General features: G+C 40.4%; 1 protein-coding gene across 5 annotated transcripts in view; it reads left to right on the top strand.

Moving 5' to 3' along the window:
• The window catches only part of SOX13 (SRY-box transcription factor 13), a 64,937-nt gene extending 43,781 nt beyond the window's left edge, over positions 1 to 21,156 (top strand). For 2 of the 5 annotated variants that reach the window (XM_081325420.1, XM_081325424.1), the window contains 11 exons: positions 472 to 558; positions 2,359 to 2,531; positions 3,871 to 3,939; positions 4,605 to 4,719; positions 8,226 to 8,308; positions 8,395 to 8,545; positions 10,249 to 10,358; positions 12,427 to 12,523; positions 12,816 to 12,959; positions 16,696 to 16,912; positions 17,646 to 21,156. In XM_081325420.1, the coding sequence (XP_081181546.1) occupies positions 472 to 558; positions 2,359 to 2,531; positions 3,871 to 3,939; positions 4,605 to 4,719; positions 8,226 to 8,308; positions 8,395 to 8,545; positions 10,249 to 10,358; positions 12,427 to 12,523; positions 12,816 to 12,959; positions 16,696 to 16,912; positions 17,646 to 17,925 (1,526 nt within the window). In that variant the 3' untranslated portion in view covers positions 17,926 to 21,156. The remainder of the gene's footprint in view (positions 1 to 471; positions 559 to 2,358; positions 2,532 to 3,870; positions 3,940 to 4,604; positions 4,720 to 8,225; positions 8,309 to 8,394; positions 8,546 to 10,248; positions 10,359 to 12,426; positions 12,524 to 12,815; positions 12,960 to 16,695; positions 16,913 to 17,645) is intronic. The other 3 variants (XM_081325421.1, XM_081325423.1, XM_081325422.1) reach the window with 3 other exon arrangements.
• Positions 21,157 to 22,072: the final 916 nt, after the last annotated feature.

The following is a 22,072-nucleotide window of genomic DNA, read 5'->3' as shown; positions in this document are numbered from 1 at the left end:
TATAAGGACTTCATCATGGGCAATGACATTTTAAAATTGACTATTGCAACACTGGCCCATGATATCACCAGTTAAAATCCTCCAGTTGCAAAATTAAGCAACATTGTATAAATAGGATGGATAGTGTTACATTAGGCAGACAATTAGCTTGCCATAGAGAAATGCAGCTCCTTATACATCTTTATAATTTTTCCTTCTTAGAGTGGATTCTTGATTGCTGTTTATGAAAATAGCTACACTGAAAAAATAAATAACATTAGATTTACAAGAGGCAGGGGGATGTATGTTCCGTCCTAGTTTTTGCATTCAGATGCTTAATTAAAGTCACCAATTTCCTTGATTATCTTGGTCTGTCCTTGTAGTATTATCCACCACCACCCAACCTAGGCTTCATTTCTATTATTAAGCATTACAATACTCAAAAACAGTTATACTTCTCAATTGCAAACCTGTCATGTTTTCTTGCAACAGTGATGCCGACCATTGAGAAGTTACTGTCCAGTGAATGGAAAGAGAGACTTCTGGGGAAAAGTTCTATGGAATCCAAAGAAGTAAAAGGTGAGCAGAATTGCATTAATGCCCAGAACAGAGAAAACTAACCCAATTAGAATTGAAAGCCCCTCTATTCTACTTCATTTAAGCTAAATTCAGAGCCAATACATTTTTAAATTCATACCATCAGAATTCACAGTATTTTGCTTTATTTTAAAGGATAAAAATAATTCAATATAAAAAGTGGTTTCCCACTATGAGACAATACAGTTTTCCCAATTTTGTACTGTCCAGGCATATCCCCACATTCTGATCCATCATGCTAGTTAGAATGTAGGAATTGTATTCCAATGTATCTGCCAAGCACCAGGATGAGAAAGGCTGAACTACTGATATAACCACATTGGTCCCAATCATGTGAGAAATTAATCTTTTAACAAATTCATGTACAGTTCTGTGGATCTTTGAGTACAATTATCTTTCAATAAAAACTAAAAAATAAACTCCTTTGGATACTGTAGAACTGCAACGTCTTATGTCTACAGAAGGACCTCTTTCTTTATGCTCGCCAGGATCTGGGTTTGCAAATGTAAAGTGCATGTTGCATGACCTTTTATGTCAGACCTATAGCTTGCAAAATAGGTCTCCCCTGTTTTCCTTTGTTCTACAAAGGAAATTCCCTAGATTTTTTTGATACTTTCAGGATACCCTCTAAGAGGACAACCTTAACGCTGATGATACCCAACTTTTCCTTTCGACCCCAAACCACCCCAGTGATGCCCTCAACGTGATGTCCCGTTGCCTGGAGGCGGTTCGGGTCTGGATGGGGAGGAACAGACTTCAACTCAACCCCGACAAGACTGAGTGGCTTTGCATATCTTCATCCCGGGTTTATTCGGACATTCCACCTCTTGCTATGGGGGGTGAACTATTACCCCCCGTAGATAGGGCTCGCAACTTGGGAGTCCTCCTAGATTCACGGCTCACCTTGGAAGACCATATAGGAGCTGTGACTAGGGGGGCTTTCGCCCAGGTTCGCCTGGTGCGCCAGTTGCGGCCCTATCTTAGCCGGGATGATTTATGCACGGTCACTCATGCGCTCGTGGCCTCTCGTCTGGACTACTGCAACGCTCTCTACATGGGGCTGCCCTTGAGGACCACCCGGAAGCTCCAACTGGTACAGAATGCAGCCGCGAGAGTTGTGTTGGGAGTCTCCCGATACTCCCACGTTACACCTCTGCTCCGTGAGCTGCATTGGTTGCCAGTTGTCTTCCGGGTGAGATTCAAGGTACTGGTAATGGTGTTCAAAGCCCTCCATGGCATGGGGCCGGAGTACCTTAGGGAACATCTGCTGCCGGCATCAAGCTCCCTGCGCCCTGTGCGTTCCCACAGAGAGGGCCTCCTCAGGGTGCCACCGATCAGAGAATGTCGATTGGTGGCCCCCAGGGGGAGATCCTTCTCTGTGGGCGCTCCGGAGCTGTGGAATCAGCTACCGGTAGAGCTCCGGATGGCGCCCGATCTTCGCTCCTTTCGTCGCGATCTCAAGACGTTTTTGTTTGTACAAGCCGGCCTAGCCTGATGGGGATTGGTGGGGTTTTTTATTTTTCGGTTTCTTAATTTTATCTTGGGGTTTTATAATTGTATACCAATTGTTTTAACTTGGGCAATCATTTAATCTCTTTTTAATGTTTGTATTTAGTATTTTACTCTGCCCTGTGAACCGCCCTGAGTCCTCAGGGAGAAGGGCGGGATAGAAATATTATTAAAATTAAAAAAAAATTAAAAAAAATTAATGTTTCAGAATGAAATTTCACTATTTCCCTCCCTTCCTGTTAATCTCTTCTCTACTTCTTTTGCTTGCTCCAGGAACCCAAGAAAGCTTGGCAGAGAAAGAATTACAGCTGCTGGTCATGATTAACCAGCTGTCCATCCTGAGGGACCAGCTGCTGACCGCCCATTCAGAGCAAAAGAACATGGCAGCTATGCTGTTTGAGAAGCAGCAACAACAGATGGAGCTGGCCAGGCAACAACAAGAACAGGTAGGTAGTAAAGCACTATTTTGTAGCTATATTTATCCTTCTTAGCCTTTGAGATTTTTGTCTTTAGAAGGTTTCCTGATTGGCACTTAAGTTCAAATGATATAGGATTTATAGAGCTAAATGGGTTAATAGGACTTTATCTAATTCAGATCAGCCTGAAAAGGCAAACAGTTTAGAACAGGGGTGTCAAACTGCCGGCCCGCGGGCTGGACGCGTCATCCAGAATCCGCGCCCACCCCATTGCAGGCAATGGCAAAACTGTCCCAATACGTTGCGCGACGTCACGTGAGGTCGCAAGTTTGACATGTCTGGTTTAGAAAGAGAATAAATATTTATATCAGGGATGGTTAGTCTGTGGCCATTTCTGTGGGCCTTAGAATCTTCTCAGATAATATTGTTCATTTTTAGCAGCAAATCATAATTTTATATGATTTTTTTCACAATATAAAACGGGAATCTTTTCTGGTTTAATATTCCTGCTTTACTCAATTTCCCACCCCACAACTCCAAAAAATCAAGGGCTGAAAGCTAATGTCCCACCTTCTCTGCAGCTCTTGAAGGCCACTTCTCCCCCCCCCCCCACAAAGCATAGTCTCTGGCTGCAAAAGATAAAGACATAAAAATTACCAACTATGTGTATTTTAGTATGGTAATAAGCAACAGGGTGTAGAGTCTACATAAACAGGATATTATAAAATTCCAACTATACATATTCAGAGTGAAAACTGCAGGGATATACAGTAAATTAAACTGTCTTATTCTGAAGAAATGATGGTAATGTGAATGGATAGGGCTGTTGCTCCAGTTACAACTTCTCTTAATAGATGAAACCAAGGCATAATTTTAAATAAATCCACAAAGCCCAAGCTTTAGGAGGAGGTTAGTATGCTGCCTGAGACATCAAACTTCCTTTAAAGTTATTCACTGCTGGTATTTTCAAGCCCAACTGTGATGTAATTATAATCTTCACATGTTTTACTTCACCTCACTCCAATAACTTGTATGTCCGTGTGCTAATAAGTCAAATATGTGCTTATTCATCTTCTTAAAGCTATTTAGTAAGGTAATTTCATCACTGGAATTCTGTGTAATAATGATGGAGAAAGAGATGAGAAATCTGAATGGGAAACTTCACCTGAAGTTTTTAGTACCCAGTGTCTTGCTTTTCTAAACAACACTTGTTATCACTTGCATCCGTGCATTCAAGTTCTGCTTACATGAGCTGTTCTTGTGGCCTTCCCTTTATTTTATATAAATGAGCATTGTGCCCTAAGTGGCCCTAAGGTTTGTAGTTCAGTTAGCATGGATCTTAGTTCCACCTCATCTTTCCTTCTTGTAGATTGCCAAGCAACAACAACAACTTATCCAGCAACAACACAAGATCAACTTGCTGCAGCAGCAGATCCAGGTACAATGTTATACATTTTCTTTGGGAAATGGGACTTAAGTGTGGCTTAATTGAAGGCATTCACCTAAAAATTGGAAGTGCCAAGACAAGGGTAATAATGCTACATGTAGATTATTTATCCTTAGATGTACAGAAATTAACATAGAAGCAATTGTTATCTTGATAATGATGCATTAAAGCAGCTTTTCAAAATGTAAGAGGTTGAGATCCACAGGGCCTTACTGTGAAGCATGTGCCAGTGAAATCATTAGGATTTGATTCAGACTAAATGTGATTGGACTTGAGGCCTTGATATGGGAGTAAAGGGCCAATCCTTTCCTCCTTCAATTCATATTCCCACCCACCCTTTCTGGCTAGGTGCCACTTTTAGCAAAGAAATACATACTGAAAATGTTTTTCAAGTTGATAAGAAACTTCAGTATTTCTTCCGCTGTGGTATGAATAATAAAGGTTTTGCACTTCCTTAAATATGTTGTCTGGATATTTGCATTAAGTACTTAACATTTGATACTGCAATATGGATATGAAGTAAGAAAGTGATATACATCTCTCTGTTACTGCCTCTAGTGGATATGAAAAAATGGCTGTTTGGACAAATAGCATTGTTACAGTTTCATATGTCCTATATCTATTTCTGTGCCCACCACTTCCCTTACTCTTTTCAGCAGGTCAATATGCCCTATGTCATGATTCCAGCCTTTCCTCCCAACCACCACCCTCTTCCTGTCACTCCAGATTCTCAGATGGCACTTCCTATCCAGCCAATTCCATGTAAGCCAGGTATGAAGAGACCAAGAAAAGTGGAATTCTGATTAACGTGATATGGATTTCCCAAGGCTTAATTATACAGTGGAGTTGGAATAGGAAGAGAGGGCATCCTCTATTAATTGTAGCCATTGAAAACCATGAGACAGATGAACTATGCTGAATCAATTCCTTAATGTTTCAGTCAGTAAAAATGGAGTCAGAATGCTGTTTTTAATGGTTAAAACTGATTTTTCCCCCTACACAATCCTTACTCTTTTTAGGACCCTTTCATGTGTCTTGGAAATAAAAGATAGAAAAATACTGCAAAATGGGCTTTTCTTCTAAGAGGTTTATTAACATGGATTTGTAGGGAAATCAAGGTAGACAGTCTGCAAATGTAATAGCTGGAGTTTGCTTACATAATACAGAACCAGCATGATTGTTTCAAACAGCTTCCTTTCCTAAAGTATTGCCAAATGTTCAACCATGCAGGTTTAACATCCTCATTTCAGCAGTTCTCAAGGGTAAATTGAAGAATACTCTGTTCAATGAAATACTCTGCCACCGTGTAGCAGGCATAAAAGAAACATTGTCTTGTTCTTTCCTCTACTACTCCTTCTATAGGGGCATCCATAACACTATGGTAGCCGTTAACACAAATGTTTCCAAGTGCTTTGTATTCCTTTTATATAAGCTCTTTCTGGCAATAGCACAATTCTCACTGACAGAGTACAAACATAGCATAGAGTAATATGGAGATAATGTTGAAGAAGAAATGCAAAGACCAATAAGTATGTAGCAACTTTATACTGAGAAGAAACGTGTCATGAAAAAGAAACTCAAGATAATCCTGCCTTGGTTCAATTGGGTACAAGAATCTGTTGCAGGTTTTGTTGTATGTTATTACACCATACAACAATAGAGTTCCACCTAGATTGAAGAAATCAGTGCTCTTCCCTTTCATTAGTGCGTGTTATTTTATGTAGAATTACATAAAATCAATATAAAATAAGACTTCCTATTTTGTTGTCATAGCTTGAAATACCGTATTTTCCGGCGTATAAGACGACTGGGCGTATAAGACGACCCCCTACATTTCCTGTTAAATTATAGGGTTTGGGCTATACTCGCCGTATAAGACTACCCCTCTTCCAATGCACACCAAATAAAAATGAAAAAACATCAGATTTGATTTTAATATGGTAATTTTAATTCAAATGCTTATGACATGCAGGTGCTTAGTAGGAAAACTGTCACTTATAAACATAAGGCTGTTTGTCATCAAACATGTAAACATAAAACAGTGCAAGTGGATTAAATAATAATAATAATAATAATAATAATAATAATAATAATAATAATAATAATAATAATAATAATAAGAAGAAGAAGAAGAAGAAGAAGAAGAAGAAGAAGAAGAAGAAGAAGAAGAAGAAGAAGAAGAAGAAGAAGTAGTAGTAGTTGGAGGGGACCTTGGAGGTCATCTAGTCCAAACCCCTGCTAAGGCAGGAAACCCTATACCATTTCAGACAAATGGCTGTCCAGTCTCTTCTTAAAAACTTCCAGTGTTGGAGCATTCACCACTTCTGGAGGCAGGTTGTTCCACTGGTTAATTGTTCTAACTCAGGGGTCAGCAACCTGAAACAGTGAAAGAGCCACTCGGAACCGGTTCCCTCACAAAAGGAAAAAATGGGAGCCGCAAAAAATGTGTCCGCATGTGCATACATGCGCGCATGCGCAGAACAGGGTTTGACTGAAGAGTGGAGCCAAGGCGAGATATGCACCTACTCTGCATATTTGAATTGATTGGTTGAACTTTTTTAGTCCCACTTTTTTTTTGGACTGCACATGGCAGATGACTGGGAGCCGCAGGAGACGGCTGAAAGAGCCGCATGCGGCTCCGGAGCCGCGGGTTGCAGACCTGTGTTCTAACTGTCAGGAAGTTTCTCCTTAGTTCTAGGTTGCTTCTCTCCTTGACTAGTTTCCATCCATTGCTTCTTGTCTTGCTTTCAGGTGCTTTGGAGAATAGCTTGGCTCCCTCTGCTTTGTGGCAGCCCCTGAGATATTGGATCACTGCTATCATGTCACCCCTCACCCTTCTCTTCGTTAAGCTACACATACCCAATTCCAGCAACCGTTCCCTATTTTCCTAATTCACTTTTTCACTTTTCCTAATTCACTCTAAAGCTTTCGCTGCGCAGAGCCTTAAATAACACCAGCTGCCTGCAATTAGTGCAGGTTCACATCCCACCAGGCTCAAGGTTGACTCAGCTTTCCATCCTTCCAAAGTAGGTAAAATGAGGACCCAGATTGTTGGGGGCAATAAACAGGCATATACAGAGAATGAAGGCTATTGCTAAGCACATTGATTTGTGCTTTAAATTGTAAGCCACCCTGAGTCTTCGGAGAAGGGCAGGATATAAATGGGATTTAAAAAAAAAAGACCAAATGGGAGATCCGCTCCAGGTTTTCCAGCCAGCCCGCCCAGTTCCTGAGTCAAATGTGTCCTTAGAGCTAAGCCGCTGCTCTGGCTGCTGCCTTCCCCACCTGCCTTTCAAGTTGGGATATACTACAGCTGCTCTTCAACTTTAGAAGGAAAGACGCCCAGACCCCAGCCTGTAAAAAATCACAGACTGCAGCTTCTTCTCCAATTGGTCCCGCTTTCCCTGCGCAGACTAAATGGGAGATCCGCTCCAGGTTTTCCAGCCAGCCCTGTGCCTAAATTTTCAGCACCCGGCGTATAAGGCGTATAAGACAACCCCTGACTTTTGAGAAGATTTTCATGGGTTAAAAAGTAGTCTTATACGCCGGAAAGTACGGTAGTGTACAATAATGAATTTTGATACTGTCCTGTTGTTTTTCCTTTTTGCCCATTGTTCAGTTGTGTCCAGTTCTCAGAAAACTGCCTGGACAAGTCCTGGACAAGGTTTATTGGCAAGGTTTTTCAGAAATGGTTTATCATTACTTTCTTCCTAGGGTTGAGAGAAAGTGATTAGCCCAAGGTCAACTAGCTGGCTTTATGCCTAAGGCAGACTAGAACTCACAATTTCCCAGTTTCTAGCCTGATACCTTAACCACTACACCAAACTAGCTCTCACCATATGACATATAATATTATTGTATTGTTTTTATTACATTTCACCATAAGATACAATATATCTATAATAAAGCTAAGTTATATTTGGTTATACCTGGTCTTGGTAGTTGGATCCTTTTAAACCTAGTATTAAAAGTTAGCTATCGTTAAATTAAATCCCTCTCATTCTAATAGTCTGGGCCCGTAGAACTAAGAACAGTTCACCACTATAATACATTGATGACAGTTGTCCCCAAACCCATTGCTGTAATGTACAAAGGGGACATGTTTTTACATATTTGGGGACAGATGCAGAAATTTCGCCCCTTTACTTAATTCCAAGTTGAGTTTCACTGAACTTACAGCAGATTCCCTCTTGATTCAATGTTGACATAAGAAGGATCTCAGTTAAGTTTAACATTGTACACAGTCTCCAGCTCTTCTGTTTCTTTACAATCTACAGTGGAATATCCTATGCAGCTGATTCATAGTCCACCTCCTTCAGCACTCAAGAGACCTGCAAGCTCAGGCCACCTACAAATCCAGGTAAAACCTCTTAATTGCCTTTTTTTCCTTAAGTCTCCAAATCTTGTAGAAAAATGTTTCTATCCTCTTCTCTATTTTGTTTTCAGGAAACTTCACAGCCACTGAACTTAACAGCAAAGTCTAAAGGCTCTGAACCCCCCAATGCCTCCAGCACACCTAGTTTAAAGATTAGTAGCAGTCAGTCCCTCAGTGGTGTTTCTCGGGAATTGCAGACCAGCCCTCCCAGCCTTCCTTTGGGTAGGTCTGTTCCTCTATTTCAGAGCTGATAGGGAAATGCTTCTTTGAATGACTTGTAATTGCAAACTTGTTACAGAATACCTTTGCTTTATTAGCTTACGCTCTTGATTTTTCTTTGGGTAAGAATTCTTGACGTCCCTAGATTCATGAAGGGATGAATACGGCTTTCCTCAAGATTCCTTTGAGGATTTTATCTTGTGGATTTACCACTACTGAAGGGGGAAGAGAAACTGCAATTCAGAGGAAGATGCATGCACTGGCCATGCAAGATATTCAGTCCTCAACATCTCCAAATACGTCTTGGAAAACTTGGAGAGGTTCTACCAATCAGAAGAGACAAATTTGATGTAGATGCACCAAGGATCTTTCATGTTGCAGGAGTCCTCATATATCCAAATCGATATACCCAGTGGGTTAGATCATCTTTTGGGATATCCATGATTTTGAAACATATGCAAATTATAAACTTCAAGGCTCCAAGAGTTAATATGAAGTTAACAGATACATAGAATACTCTAATCACTCCAAATCAGGGGTGTCAAACTCAATTTCATTGAGGGCTGCATCAGCATTGCGGTTGCCCTCAGGGGGCCGGGTGGGTATGGACAGGGTGGGCGTGGCCTACTGGGTGGGCGTGTGTATGGCCTGGGTGGGCATGACCAGCTCTACATCGTTTGCATCAAGGGTGTCTATGGGGGCCTGGGCAGGAGTGGGACAGATCTGAGGGTCTCTGGCAGAAGGAGGGTCTCTGGGCCAGGGCTAAGGCAGTGGGGGCCATTCCCTCACTGTTTCCAGGATGGCTTCGCGGGCCACATGAAACCACTTCGTGGGCCGGATCCGGCCCCCGGGCCTTGTGTTTGACAGGTCTTCTCCAAATGAAAACCTAAGTTTATTGCAGTCTTGAAGAGAAGCATAAATCCAGTCTGAAGTTTAATATGGTGCAGAAATTGTAGGGACATTGTAGTATTTTTGTTGTTGTTGTTGTTGGAGATGCCTGTTCTGCTGTTTCATGATTGCTGAAGGCACAAGATAACAAGCACAGCAATTTTGGGCATGTGGAAGAAAGAAAGTCATAATTCTTGAGCCTTCCAGGCTTTTGTTAATTAGAATTGAAATCTTTTTTGTGTTGACAATCTCATGTTGTCTCCAGAAGGAGTACAGTCAATTACAAACATTTCAGGGCTAGAATTCTGTGTCCTTCTGTTTTCTAACAATGGACCACTGCCAGTAGCCACAGTAGTTTACATCACCTCTGACATTAAGGAAAAACCTCCTTGCAGATGTTACATGCCAGTAATGTAAGTGGAAGTTCACATAGGACCCTGTGTATCATCTTCCTCAGAATCACAGGATTGCACCATAAATGTTTCTTTTTCTGATGAGGAAAAAAAAATCACTGATTCTAAAAGAAAACTAAACTAAAGCTATATAAAGGGGAAAAAATTGCTGTAGTTAAGGCATGCTTGTGGACAGTGCAGGATAGAGCTATTGTATCCAGGCTATAAAATTCTGGGTAATGACAGCAAATGATGGCAAACTCAGGGATTTCCTGTAGCCCTTTAATGCTATCTAGTGGTTGTCTAGATTTTTTTCAGCCCGGATATGGTAGCAGCAGTGTTATTTCCTTGCATTACTAGTTTGCACTGGTGATAGTCATGAAGATATCAATTGATCCCAGTTGTTGTTGTTTTTTTAAATATCAGGATTCCTTGGAGAGGGAGATGCTATAACTAAAGCAATACAAGATGCTCAGCAACTTCTGCACAACCAAAGCAGAGCTCTAGATGGTTCTCCAAATCATCCATACATTAAGGTAAGTGATATTGATTTTGGTCTTAAAAGGAAAGAATACCCACTTTGACACAAAGCCTTGAATAAAGATTAGAATTTTGAAGAACGAAAGATATCAGAGTCTAATGAAAGCGGTCCATCAATTTTTTTAAAAAAACCTTGGTATCTGGGTGTTTGAGAGCCATTGTCTGTGATGTAAATAGTAATGAATGAACCTTCAAAAGATTCAGTTCAGAATGTTCTAAAAAATGAGCTAATTGGACATGTTTATATTAGGGTAGCATTCCAGACAATTTAATAATTGGATAAAATGTATAAGCTTCCCAATTCTGATTCACCACATCCCTGATCCATTGTAGAATATAATCAGCCCTGGAAGTTATTTGGTGAACTGTCAAGACTATATTCTGTTTGTTTGTTTTAATTCCTCAAACATTTCTGATAGAAACAACAGTATCATGGGCTGAGGTGTCTTGAAATTGTTAACTTTATTTTCCAGAGGTCTGTATTCCTGATGTAAGGCCCAGTGAAAGTTGTAGGAGAAGTTTTTTCCTTTGCTGTTACCACTACCTGATAAATTGAATGACTAAGGAAAGAGCTTTCAGCGATAGTACAATAATTATATACTGAGGGTGAAAATTGGAGAGGTTTGAGATTAGCACATAATAAAATAGAAACTAATACATGAGAACTCCATATTCCGACATTTTAAGTCTAAACTTAAAGTACATAAAATACTTGTTCTATTACAATAGTCCATAAAGCTATTCAAACGTCATTTTATTCCTTAGACTCATGACTTTAAAGTATTATTTACAAAAGCTGTCCAGCATGTTAACTGAATTGTTCCTTTTTCTTGCTGAAACTATTTTTTCTATAAACAGAAAAAATTAAAAAAAATACCTTGTTTCCAAGATTCTTTTGTTCAGATAATGTTACCTGTAGTCTTTCTTTTATAGTTCCCAGTTCAGCAGATTTGGACTATACAGGTCCCATTTTAGTTTCAGTTTTATTTAATTTGTATACCGCCCTTCTCCTTGGTAGGGACTCAGGGCGGTTCACAGGGCATATATAAAAAAGACAATACAAAAATTAAAAAAGATTAAACCCATGCCCAAATTAAAAACAGTAATACGAATCTAAAACGACAAATTAAAACCCATAATCCCCCGTCAGGCCAGACCAGCCATTTCAAATAGGTGGGTCTTCAGGCCGCGACGGAAAGTTCGAAGGTCTGGTGCCATCCGGAGCTCCACCGGCAGTTGGTTCCATAGTGCCGGGGTGCCCACAGAGAAGGCCCTCCCCCTGGGGGCCGCCAGTCGGCATTCCTTGACTGGCAGCACCCTGAGGAGGCCCTCTCTGTGGGAACGCACAGGGCGGAGGGGAGTTGATGCCGGCAGCAGGTGGTCCCCGAGGTATCCCGGACCCATGCCATGTAGGGACTTAAAGATCGTAACCAAAACCTTGAACCTCACCCGAAAGACAACTGGTAACCAATGCAGCTCGCGGAGCAAAGGTGTAACATGGGAGTACCGGGAAACTCCCAAGACAACTCTCGCGGCCGCATTCTGTACCAGTTGGAGGATTATATAAGGCCATTCTCTTTTGATAATTTAACATATGGCAAAATAATTTATTTTAAAAATCTAGGTTTAAGGCAGGTTAATTGCTTCTAGAAATATGCCATTGGTACAAGCAGTCCTCAGCGTATGACAATTCAGCCCAATATTTCTGTTGCTAGGTGAGACAAGTGAGTTTTGCCCCATTTTACGACTTTTCTTGCCACGTTTGTTAAGTGAATCTGGTTTCCCAATTGACTTTGCTTGTCAGAAGGTTGTAAAAAGTGAACACATGATCCCGGGACACAGCAACCGTCATTAATATGAGCCAGTTGCCAAGTATCTGAATTTTGATCACACAACCATGGAGATGCTGCTGTGGTTGTTTAAGTATGAAAAACAGTCATAATTCGCTTTTTTTAGTGCCGTTGTAACTTTGAACAGTCATTAATGATTATAAGCCAAGGACTACCTGTATTAACTTTTAATGTTGATTACCTTGGTAAGATGCAGAAAACCCTGTATTTTCAGGATCATACCAATTTGGATTCTTCACCTGGAAAAGAACAGATGGATGAGTCGTCTCTTCAGAGACTGGATGAGTCTCTACTAACATGTGAAGGCGATGGTAATGACATTTCTTCTTTTTCTCACAAATTTCACCAGTGTTGAATCATGAAATGGAAATCCAAGCAAGCTTCCTTTAATAAATGAAACCTTTAGTTGAATACCTGAATTAGGGTTTTTTTAATGGTGCCAAAACCTCATGACTTCTCTAAATTTGATAGGTAATCAGCTTTTGTATACAGCAGATGTGACAAATCTACCATGTGTGACCCCCCCATTTGCAATTTCCAGGATTCACAAACTCCCACAGTCTGGTCAGTTTAATGAGCTCTTCTTTGATCCTTTCTTGGCAGGCTCACGGCATTTCCCTGAGTCCAGGAACAACAACCACATAAAGCGCCCCATGAATGCTTTTATGGTGTGGGCCAAGGATGAAAGACGTAAAATTTTGCAAGCTTTCCCGGACATGCACAATTCAAGCATCAGTAAGATTCTAGGTAAAGAAGGGTGTGTAAATTGGTATCTTATCGGTTCTTTTTTCTAATGTCTTTTGATATTTCTGTGAAACATATTGCCCCTTGGGTAAGTAATTATTGGTAATTTCTAACATTTTAATAGTGGGTTTAGTAAGAAGGAACAAGCAGAGTTCTCTTTCTTGATCTATCATGATTGCCTGATTCTTCAGATTTTACATCTGCACATGCTAAACATGTTGAATGCAGGTTGTTGTTTTTTTAAAAAAAAATAAGTTCACATCAAAGAGGAAGCCAAGACTAACCTTTTCTCAGGGTGCTATTTATACAGTTGTGCTTGTGGACCTTTTTTTAATGCTATGAATCCCAGACTACAGAGCAAGCTAGACAAAGTCTTAGTCACAAAGGTAAATTCATTGCTTGCTCCAGAATTCAAATAGCAGCTTAGACAGAGCCTCTTTGCTCAGTAGGGAGGCCTCTTTGCCCCTTCCAGAATGAGCTGCAAACCCGTTCTGTATCTTCTTGTTTATAGTTTTTGTTAGGGGAAAAAGGGAAAAAAGCTTCCCGTCTAGGAATGGGATGTCAAGCGTAGATTCTTTGCTGTGGGCTAGTAGGAAGTTCTTTATTAGTATCAGTTCAAGGAGCCTAGTGCATGAAGACCTGGAATTTGCATTCAGAAATTCTGCCTTCCTCTGAGAGAGAACGATATGATCCACTCTGTTTTTTCAACCCCTGCAGTTCTAGATTTGATGCCTAAAAGTGAAAAAAAAGGAACTTGTTTTGCTTCTGAGTTTATTGTTTTGTTTTATTCTTTAGCAAACCAAACCAAACTGGATGTATGTAAATGCATATAATAGAAAGTACAAAGGGAAAACAATCATAATGACACAATGACTGAATCCTGTCTTGATTTTATAACTATTTTGTGTAAGCTCAATATTATTTTAATTATGTTGACTCTGAAATATAAGGTAATTTTACCAGTAATGCTAATGCCTACCTTTTCCTATCCAAACTCCTAGGATTTTGTTTGATCCAGAAAGTTTGTCTAGAATTAACTTTTTCTCAAGTTCCATCAACTATATAGACATCTTAGACTTTGTTCCCTGCATTAACAGTTTGGGTAAAACCTTGCTCATCTCTCCAGCCTATTCTTCACACTCTCTCTGTTGGGCATGACAGTAAAGGTCACACAGCCCAGGGAATTCCAGCCACCCAGAAGGCCAGCCTATTTTAGCTGTTCCACCTGCTCCCCATACCTTGGGCTTAAAAGAATTCAAAAAGCCCTCTAGGAAGGTGACGGGGAAGGTCAGCAGGAGGGAAGGCTTCTGGTTAGCCATAGGTGGCGGCCATGGCTTTGGAGCTGCCCATCTATAAGAGAGAAGCACTAAGGAAAAGAGCTGTACTTCCCTGCCTTTCCCTTACTTTCCCATTTACCTGACGTCATATAACTCGGCACAAGTCAGTCTATATCAGACATGTCAAACACAAGGCCCGGGGGCCAGATCCGGCCCGCTAAGTGGTTTCATGTGGCCTGCGAAGCCATCCTGGAAACAGTGAGGGAACGGCCCCCACTGCCTTGGCCCTGGCCCAGAGACCCTCCTTCTGCCAGAGACCCTCAGATCTGTCCCACTCCTGCCCAGGCCCCCATAGGCACCCTTGATGCGAACGATGTATAGCTGGCCACGCCCACCCAGTAGGCCACGCCCACCCTGGCCATACCCACCCGGCCCCCTGAGGGCAACCGCAATGCTGATGCGGCCCTCAATGAAATTGAGTTTGACACCCCTGGTCTATATAATATTTGATAAAAGTGAAAGGTCTCATTAAATAAATGGATTCTCTTGCCGTTTGACAATAGGGCATCTTCACACATGACACTTTTTCTACATGATGTAGTAATAGCGTGCTTTTATGTTGATGTACAATTAAATGCTGAGTAAATAATTACATACACAGGTTAACACTGTATACCTGTGCTTCAGGGGGCTAAGCAAGAGCGCCCCACCCCCCCGGCTCTCTTATGGCTTTCTGGAGAATAGTTAGAATCTGGCTTTTCTAGAAAGCCATTGGTAATCAAGCATCTAGAGTAGCATTTTTCAAACTTGGCAACTTTAAGATGTGTGGACCTCAACTTCATGCTGGCTGAGGAATTCTGGAAGTTGAAATCCACATATCTTGAAGTTGATAACTGAGACACACTGAGCTAGAGGAAAATTCGCGCCATTATTGTTTGTCCTTCTTTACAGTTTATTTTTACTGCATTGTTTTTGGTTTTAATTTTGCACACCACCTAGGCCATAGTGAAATGGTTCATAAATCTAAAAATTAATTTTATTCCTAAACAAACAGGACTTATCTGGATACATTTGTGATGCTTGCCTCTGTTTCCATGAATTACGCTTTGTGAGAAAACTACTCTTCTGAAGAAAAAGGAGGAAGGAAATTGATATTTTGTTTTGAGATATGTTTTCATTTTGAAACTGAGCAATGCCCACTTTGTTTTGGTCAAACTGAGGATCACATACAGGTTGTCCTTGACTTACAACCATTCACTTAGTGACCATCTGCAACAGCACTGAAAAAAAGGGACTTATGACTGTTTTTCAGACTTATGACCACTGCAGCATCTTCTGATCGTGTGATCAAAATTCAGATGCTTGGCAACTGGCATGTGTTTATGATGGTTGCAGTGTCCAGGGGTCATGTGATCACCTTTTGTAACCTCCTGACAAGCAAGGCCAATTGTCAGATTCACTTAACCACTGTGTTACTAATTTAACAAATGCAATATTTCTCTTAACAACTGTGGCAAGAAAGGTCGTAAAATGGGGCAAAATTCACTTTAAAACAGTCTTGCTTAGCAACAGAATTTTTGGGCTCAATTGTGGTTGTCATTTGAGGGCTACATGGATCTTGTAATCCACAAGACCCAGAATAGCCATTAACTACCTAGTATGGCTTGCTTAATATCTCATTTTACATTTCTAAATAGGCAACACAGCCAGATGTTTTCTGGAGCTCCTAGTTCCTATACGGTATGATCGCTCATATAGTTCTACAGGACTAGCCTTGCCAGTGTAGAATTGCCCTATGTTCTTGGACATTAAGCAGTCTGTAGAAATAATTCTTTTTGCCTGAATAGTAATGAAAGATAAATGCACAGCTGTATGATAATCTTTAGATCCACATCTGGTTAAAGGAGCAATTTAACTCTTCATATAATTTGTCTTTCAAAGGGACTGAACTGTTGCATATAACACCCCATCCTCTCTGTGGCCTCAGGACCCCTCTGATTACAAAAATCAGCAAAACCATGTACATGTCTCAAAGTAGGCTGAATGTAAGGGGAAAATAGTCCCCCAACCTTTGAAAACTTAGAAAGCCCTGGTAATGTTCATAGCCAGTTTGCTTCTCCATCCCCTCACTGCGACTCAAAAGAAAAAAAGAAGTTGTTGCTGTTTGGTTTCTGATTATCTAAAGGTTGCCCATCCCTGTTTTATATCTCAAACTCTGTTTTTTAAAGGTGCCATATTTGTTTTGAATTGGCTATTTCAGGGGAATTGTTGCAGACACTTGAGGTGTTTTTCATCTTAATCTACAGTGATCAACTTTTGTTAAGTCCCTGTTCTTTTCTAAGCCCATTTGTTAGGAAGCAGTATATTCTGGCGTAGCATGAGACTGAGAAGGACCATGCAGAAGAGGAAGAATAAAAAAGGTAATTGAAATCATCCTCTTTCATTGCTCTCTGTTTTTATAGGATCCCGATGGAAATCCATGTCCAATCAGGAGAAGCAGCCTTATTATGAAGAGCAAGCAAGGCTCAGCCGCCAGCATCTGGAGAAGTATCCCAATTACAAGTACAAGCCCCGCCCCAAACGCACCTGCATTGTGGAAGGGAAGCGGCTTCGTGTTGGTGAATACAAGGCACTGATGAGGAATCGGCGCCAGGACGCCAGGCAGGGCTACTTGATTGCGTGAGGCTTCCTGTCCCTTTTCTCTGTTCCTCTTGAGCACCGCTTTCTGAGCCTGCAGGTTCCTGTGTCTGAAATTCACCTCTTTTAAGGGAACCGCACAGCCCATCTTGTGCAAGTCAGGGATAGTTTAATAAGGTTCAGGTTCCTGATTCATCATTAACTGTGACCTGCAATGCCTTCCTGGGCTTATTTGCCCTGACCTTACCAATAGCTAACCCAGTTCATGGTCTTTTGTGTGTCTTGTAGCTTAGCCGACTGAAAGGATCAAAGATACGATTAAACAGTTTGCTGGATCGTAGAAGCATGATTAGCATTTAGGTGAAATCAGGCAGTTCTGAAAGCTTAGATGAAGAAAGGAAAGTTCAGCAAAGTTTGCTTGTAGAAGGTTGCCGGAAGACAGTTGATCAGATCTCATTCCAGGGAGACCAGTATTGTACAAACACGTGACCAGTGCATTGTTGTTTACGTGACCAGTACATTGTTGTTTCTTAGGAGTAAGGAAGTGGTGGCCCACAAGATACTACTGAACTGCAGCTACCATTAGCCTCCGTTACATGACCAATAATTAGGAATGCTTAGCTCAGTAATAAAAGATCACAGCTTCTCTATTCTTGCTTACCTGTCTCCATGTTGGGAAGTGCAGTAATCATGTGTGAATGCAGAGGTGGGGATGGGGTTGGAACAGAATGTAAGCTGGCATAACTTTTATGATACGTTGTAATGTCTTTCCTAGGCCCCAAAGCAGCCAGATGCCACCTTCCTCTTCGGATCTCATGTACCAGCGATCAGTTGGGATTCAGCTAGCTCCACCACTGATGGATCACTACTTGTCCCATGGCATGGAATCAAACATGCCAGTCATAGTGAACACATGTAGTCTGAAGCCAGAGGAAGGGGATGGGGCAGAGGACAGTCATTCAATGCCTGATGGGGAGATGTACCACTACAGTGAAGATGAGGATTCTGAGGGCGAGGAGAAGAGCGATGGCGAGCTAGTGGTTCTCACAGACTAATGTCACAAGAAGAGAGCAAGTATGGAAAATACGGACAAGCCTTTGTCCTCTTTCCAATGTGGAACAATTAATGGCATTGGAAGAAACAAGGGGGAGGAACTTGTTAAAGTGGAAATGGACACAGAGCAGAGGAACAATTCTTTATGCCACCATCTGTGGTATTGGTAGAGTTTATTTCCCATCCACTTATCTTATGTGGAAAGGGAGGAATTTTTTTCTTTGACCTGCTGAATTTACCCCAAGGAAATTGAATATGGATTGACTATGAATCTTGTAACAAGTCTGGTATTTTTTCTTACTAAGGTCAGAACTCCTGTTAAGGATATCCCAAATCTTCACTGAAGTTAAATAAGAGGGAACAAAGGTATTATGGAGTCACTAAGGAATGAAGAATGAGAATTGAAATACCGAGCAGATTTCAGAGCCTATAATGTTTGAACCCATCTTCCTAGCAGCTCAGTATTTATGCTCTCAGGAATGAAAGTTTGACTGGAAAATGCTTCCTCCTTCCAATCGCAACTGTGTGTATATTTTGTTGGGTTGGAGTTAGGGGCAAATGCTCTGTGGCAGGGTAGCAATTATGTCTCTTGTTCATTTTCTCTATGGCTTTTTCTCCTTTCCCCAAAAAGCTGATGTAAAAGCTTACTTTCCCAATAGCCAAACAGAGACCTCACCTGTTTACAACCTGGTCAGCTGCATCAGCTTATATTGGCCAGCCAATCACTAGCATTCAACCAACATTTGAGGAGCCTTTTCACTTTCCTTAAGTGAAACATCTGGGTGGAACAATTATTCCCCCTTCATTCCGGATTTCAACTGGTTCTGCCTTTTCCCCCACTCCAATTTCACTTTGTCTTGTGTTTGTTTTTTTCAATTCCCACTGGCCCTGCCAATAAATTCCCATGGAGCCATTTTTAGCTCTGGACTTGAATAGCAACAGAGGTCTCAAAGGGCTGCCTTTACCCTTGGCAGCCTTGGCCCAACTTATAAATTAAGCCATGGCCTGTTTCCCTCCTACCCTTGTTTGCTTGCCAATTCTCAGTACACACAGGAGAAGAGGACGCCCTGCAACAATAGAAATCTGACTTGATGTTTAAGGGGTAGAATGTGAAGTTTCTGAGGCAATCTTTCCAAAATTGTTTCCCTACAAGGGTAATAGCTCTCTCATGCCCACCCACTAGAGCATCTAAGGTGCATGATGGGAATTATAATCCAACATACCTGAAGGGCACCTTCTTCGAAAAACTATTCTGAAACATCTTCTGTGAAGGAATAGAAATTCTTTAAAATGGATAATTTAATTGAATTAGTCTGATGATGCTGTAGTATACAGGGTAGGAAACCTGCATCCTTCTAGTAGTTCTGAGTTATAATTCATGAGGAATAGGATGATATAATTCAGCAACTTTAAAGGGGTTTGTCCACTTTTGTCACACTAGTTTATTGAGCCTCTGGTAGGCTTCAGTATACTTGTAAATTCATGTTTTCCCTACATTGAACTCAACACTCATAGTTTGCAGTATAAGTACTTGTTTGCTTATCATGCTCAAATCATCCAAGTTGAGTGTATAATGTATTTGAGTGGCTTCTTTCATCTCCTTCTTATTATCCTTTAGTGGCATTAGTGAAAGCAGCAGTCTTGCCCTGGTTTAAATTAGCTAAGTGTTCTTGGTTAATGATACACCAGTGGCTAGCTTCAGTACATGGAAGAACAGTGTTGAGAGAGGCACAGAGGATGTACAGGGTCACGATATACATATGCAGTTGTGTCTCTGGTGTATGAATTATGTACATTTGCATACATTTTTACATATTTTGCTCCTATCCCTTTAGATAGTCCTTTAAATATTTTTGTACACTTCCACTAGATTTAAATCTCAGCATGGGAATCTTTTATTTTCTACTGTCAAATTGTAATGTCACTGAGAAACTAAATTAGGCATTCTTAAAGTAAACATGTCGTTCTTCATTTTTTGACAAATTCTCTTTTTTGTGTTAGGGTGACCAAGTTGTTAATACCACACATTGATCTCCACAATTTGAGACCAGATATGAGATCATGGAAGAAATTTAGCATTGCCCACATGACTATCATTCCCATTGCCAGGTGAAGCATAACAGTATGTGCACATGCAGAGATGGTAAATTACAAGCCTATTTATCATTCATGGCAGAAAAGTAAGGATTGATAATACCATATACACTGTCTGGAGTCACCCTTAGTCTAATATTACAAAAAGCCGACTAGCATCCCTTTTCTACTCCACTTCAGTGGATATGACAAAAGATCACTATTTTTTAGAATTTTTGATAACGAGGGGGGGGGGTGATTAAGAATGAGATACATACCTTACATTTTACAGAGGATTTATGCACCCATTTCATTCCTTACAAACCTTTGAATATTGGTTCCTGATGTCACTATCTTTAAAAATGTGGTCCTTCATATGTTTGCCAAAACTTAATACAAAAAGTTGACAGAAGTTGCATGCTGAGCATGCAAAACATTATTTTTATTGCAACAGAAGAGTATAATTGTCACTCTGAAATTTGATCTTAGTGTGTATAGCCTCATCACACAGTTTGGTATCACTGTGTGATGACACTACACTGTACCTGAGATATATCTGGAGAGAATCTGGACTTCTGTTTTTGTTCGACAAACAAAACTCTCGTCTGGCATTCTTTCATGACAGCTTTTATTATATCATTACATTAGGTATGACTTATGTCCCTGACTAGCTTAAATGAGTCCAAACTACTTGCATCTGTCCAATTCATTTTCCTTTATTCTAACTTTAAAAAGAACAAAAAATGCAATTATATCTTCTAGGGAGGAAGTGAATCACTTGGTTTATGTATAATAAGCATCATGAGAATGGGTTACACCTTTTTTGATCCTGGTGCCCTCTAACTGTGGAGTTATAGTCTAGCACCTTGAGAGCATCAAGATAGGCTTTGATCTATATTGTTCCCCATTCCTTCAGTTTTTCATAATGCTATCCCTTTCTACTGTGCTTTAGCAACTGGCTGCTGCTTTATTTTTGTTTTGTTTTAAAAAGTCTGTACATATAGATAGAGCTTTATTTTGTTAATAAGATTAGTAACTTAACCTGTATATTTCAACACTCTTGTTTATAAAGGGTTTTCCTTTTCTTGGTACAATAAAGATGTTTTGGAACAGAGATCTGTGCTAGTTCTAGTTTTGTAAAATTCACATTGCCACCTAACTCATTGTGCTTGTTCCTTTTAACAACAGTTCAAGGCTGTGGAGATGTCTGTACATATAGATAGAGCTTTATCTAGCATCGTGTACCTTCTCTGTCTTTAAAACAGAGAAGGTACACGATGCTAGATTTCCCTGAAATTATCTGCAAACATTGATGCAGTTATAAATGCATGTTTATGTGGAAGAAACTCCCAGGATGTTCAATAAGATTTATCCCTGGGTAGGTTTGTGTAGGATTGAAGCTTAATATCACAGTCTTGCATGTGTTTATGAGGTAGTAAATTCCACTGTTCTTAAAGGGGCTTATTTCCTTGAAAGTACTAATATAGTCTTTTACAAGTGATAATGCTATTGTTTACCCTTCCCTCCATCTGCATGATGATACGTCATCCTTGTTCATACTGATGTGTTTAACATCGTCGGAATCTCAAGTCTATTATATGGGACAAAAAACATATTTCTGAAATCTTTTCATCAAGGTATCTTATTCTCAGATTAAATCTTTAGACCTTTAGAAAGGAAGAGGAGGCAATGCATAAATTTTATGAGTACTAAAATAATTGTTTTTAAACAAATGGTCTCTTAGCCGTTGTGATTAATTTCAATTGAGATTAAAAAATAACAGATTGGAGTGCTTCATCTTATTCTCCTGATCTACTGAGATCCAATATTCCTGGTTCCAAGCTACTTCAAATGAGAGGTGCATCTCACAAGATCTATAATATTTTCTTTGCTGTAGCAGACAATGTAGGGCCCTCTTTCTTTGCCAGTCAGATACTGCAATCTGTCAATGTAAGATAGGAGTTGCTGCAGGGGTCATAAACCTCAGCAGCCTCATGTATTCATGTTGGCAGTTGTTCAAAAACTAACATGACAGAGATAGTTGGCTGTATCTTCTTGATCATTAGTGCATCCTTT

This window comes from Vipera berus (assembly GCF_964194415.1).
Source record: "Vipera berus genome assembly, chromosome: 3".
NCBI classification, from domain to species: Eukaryota; Metazoa; Chordata; class Lepidosauria; order Squamata; family Viperidae; genus Vipera; species Vipera berus.
The sequence above is the reverse complement of the archived record's forward strand: the minus strand, read 5'-3'. Positions and strand labels throughout refer to the sequence as shown.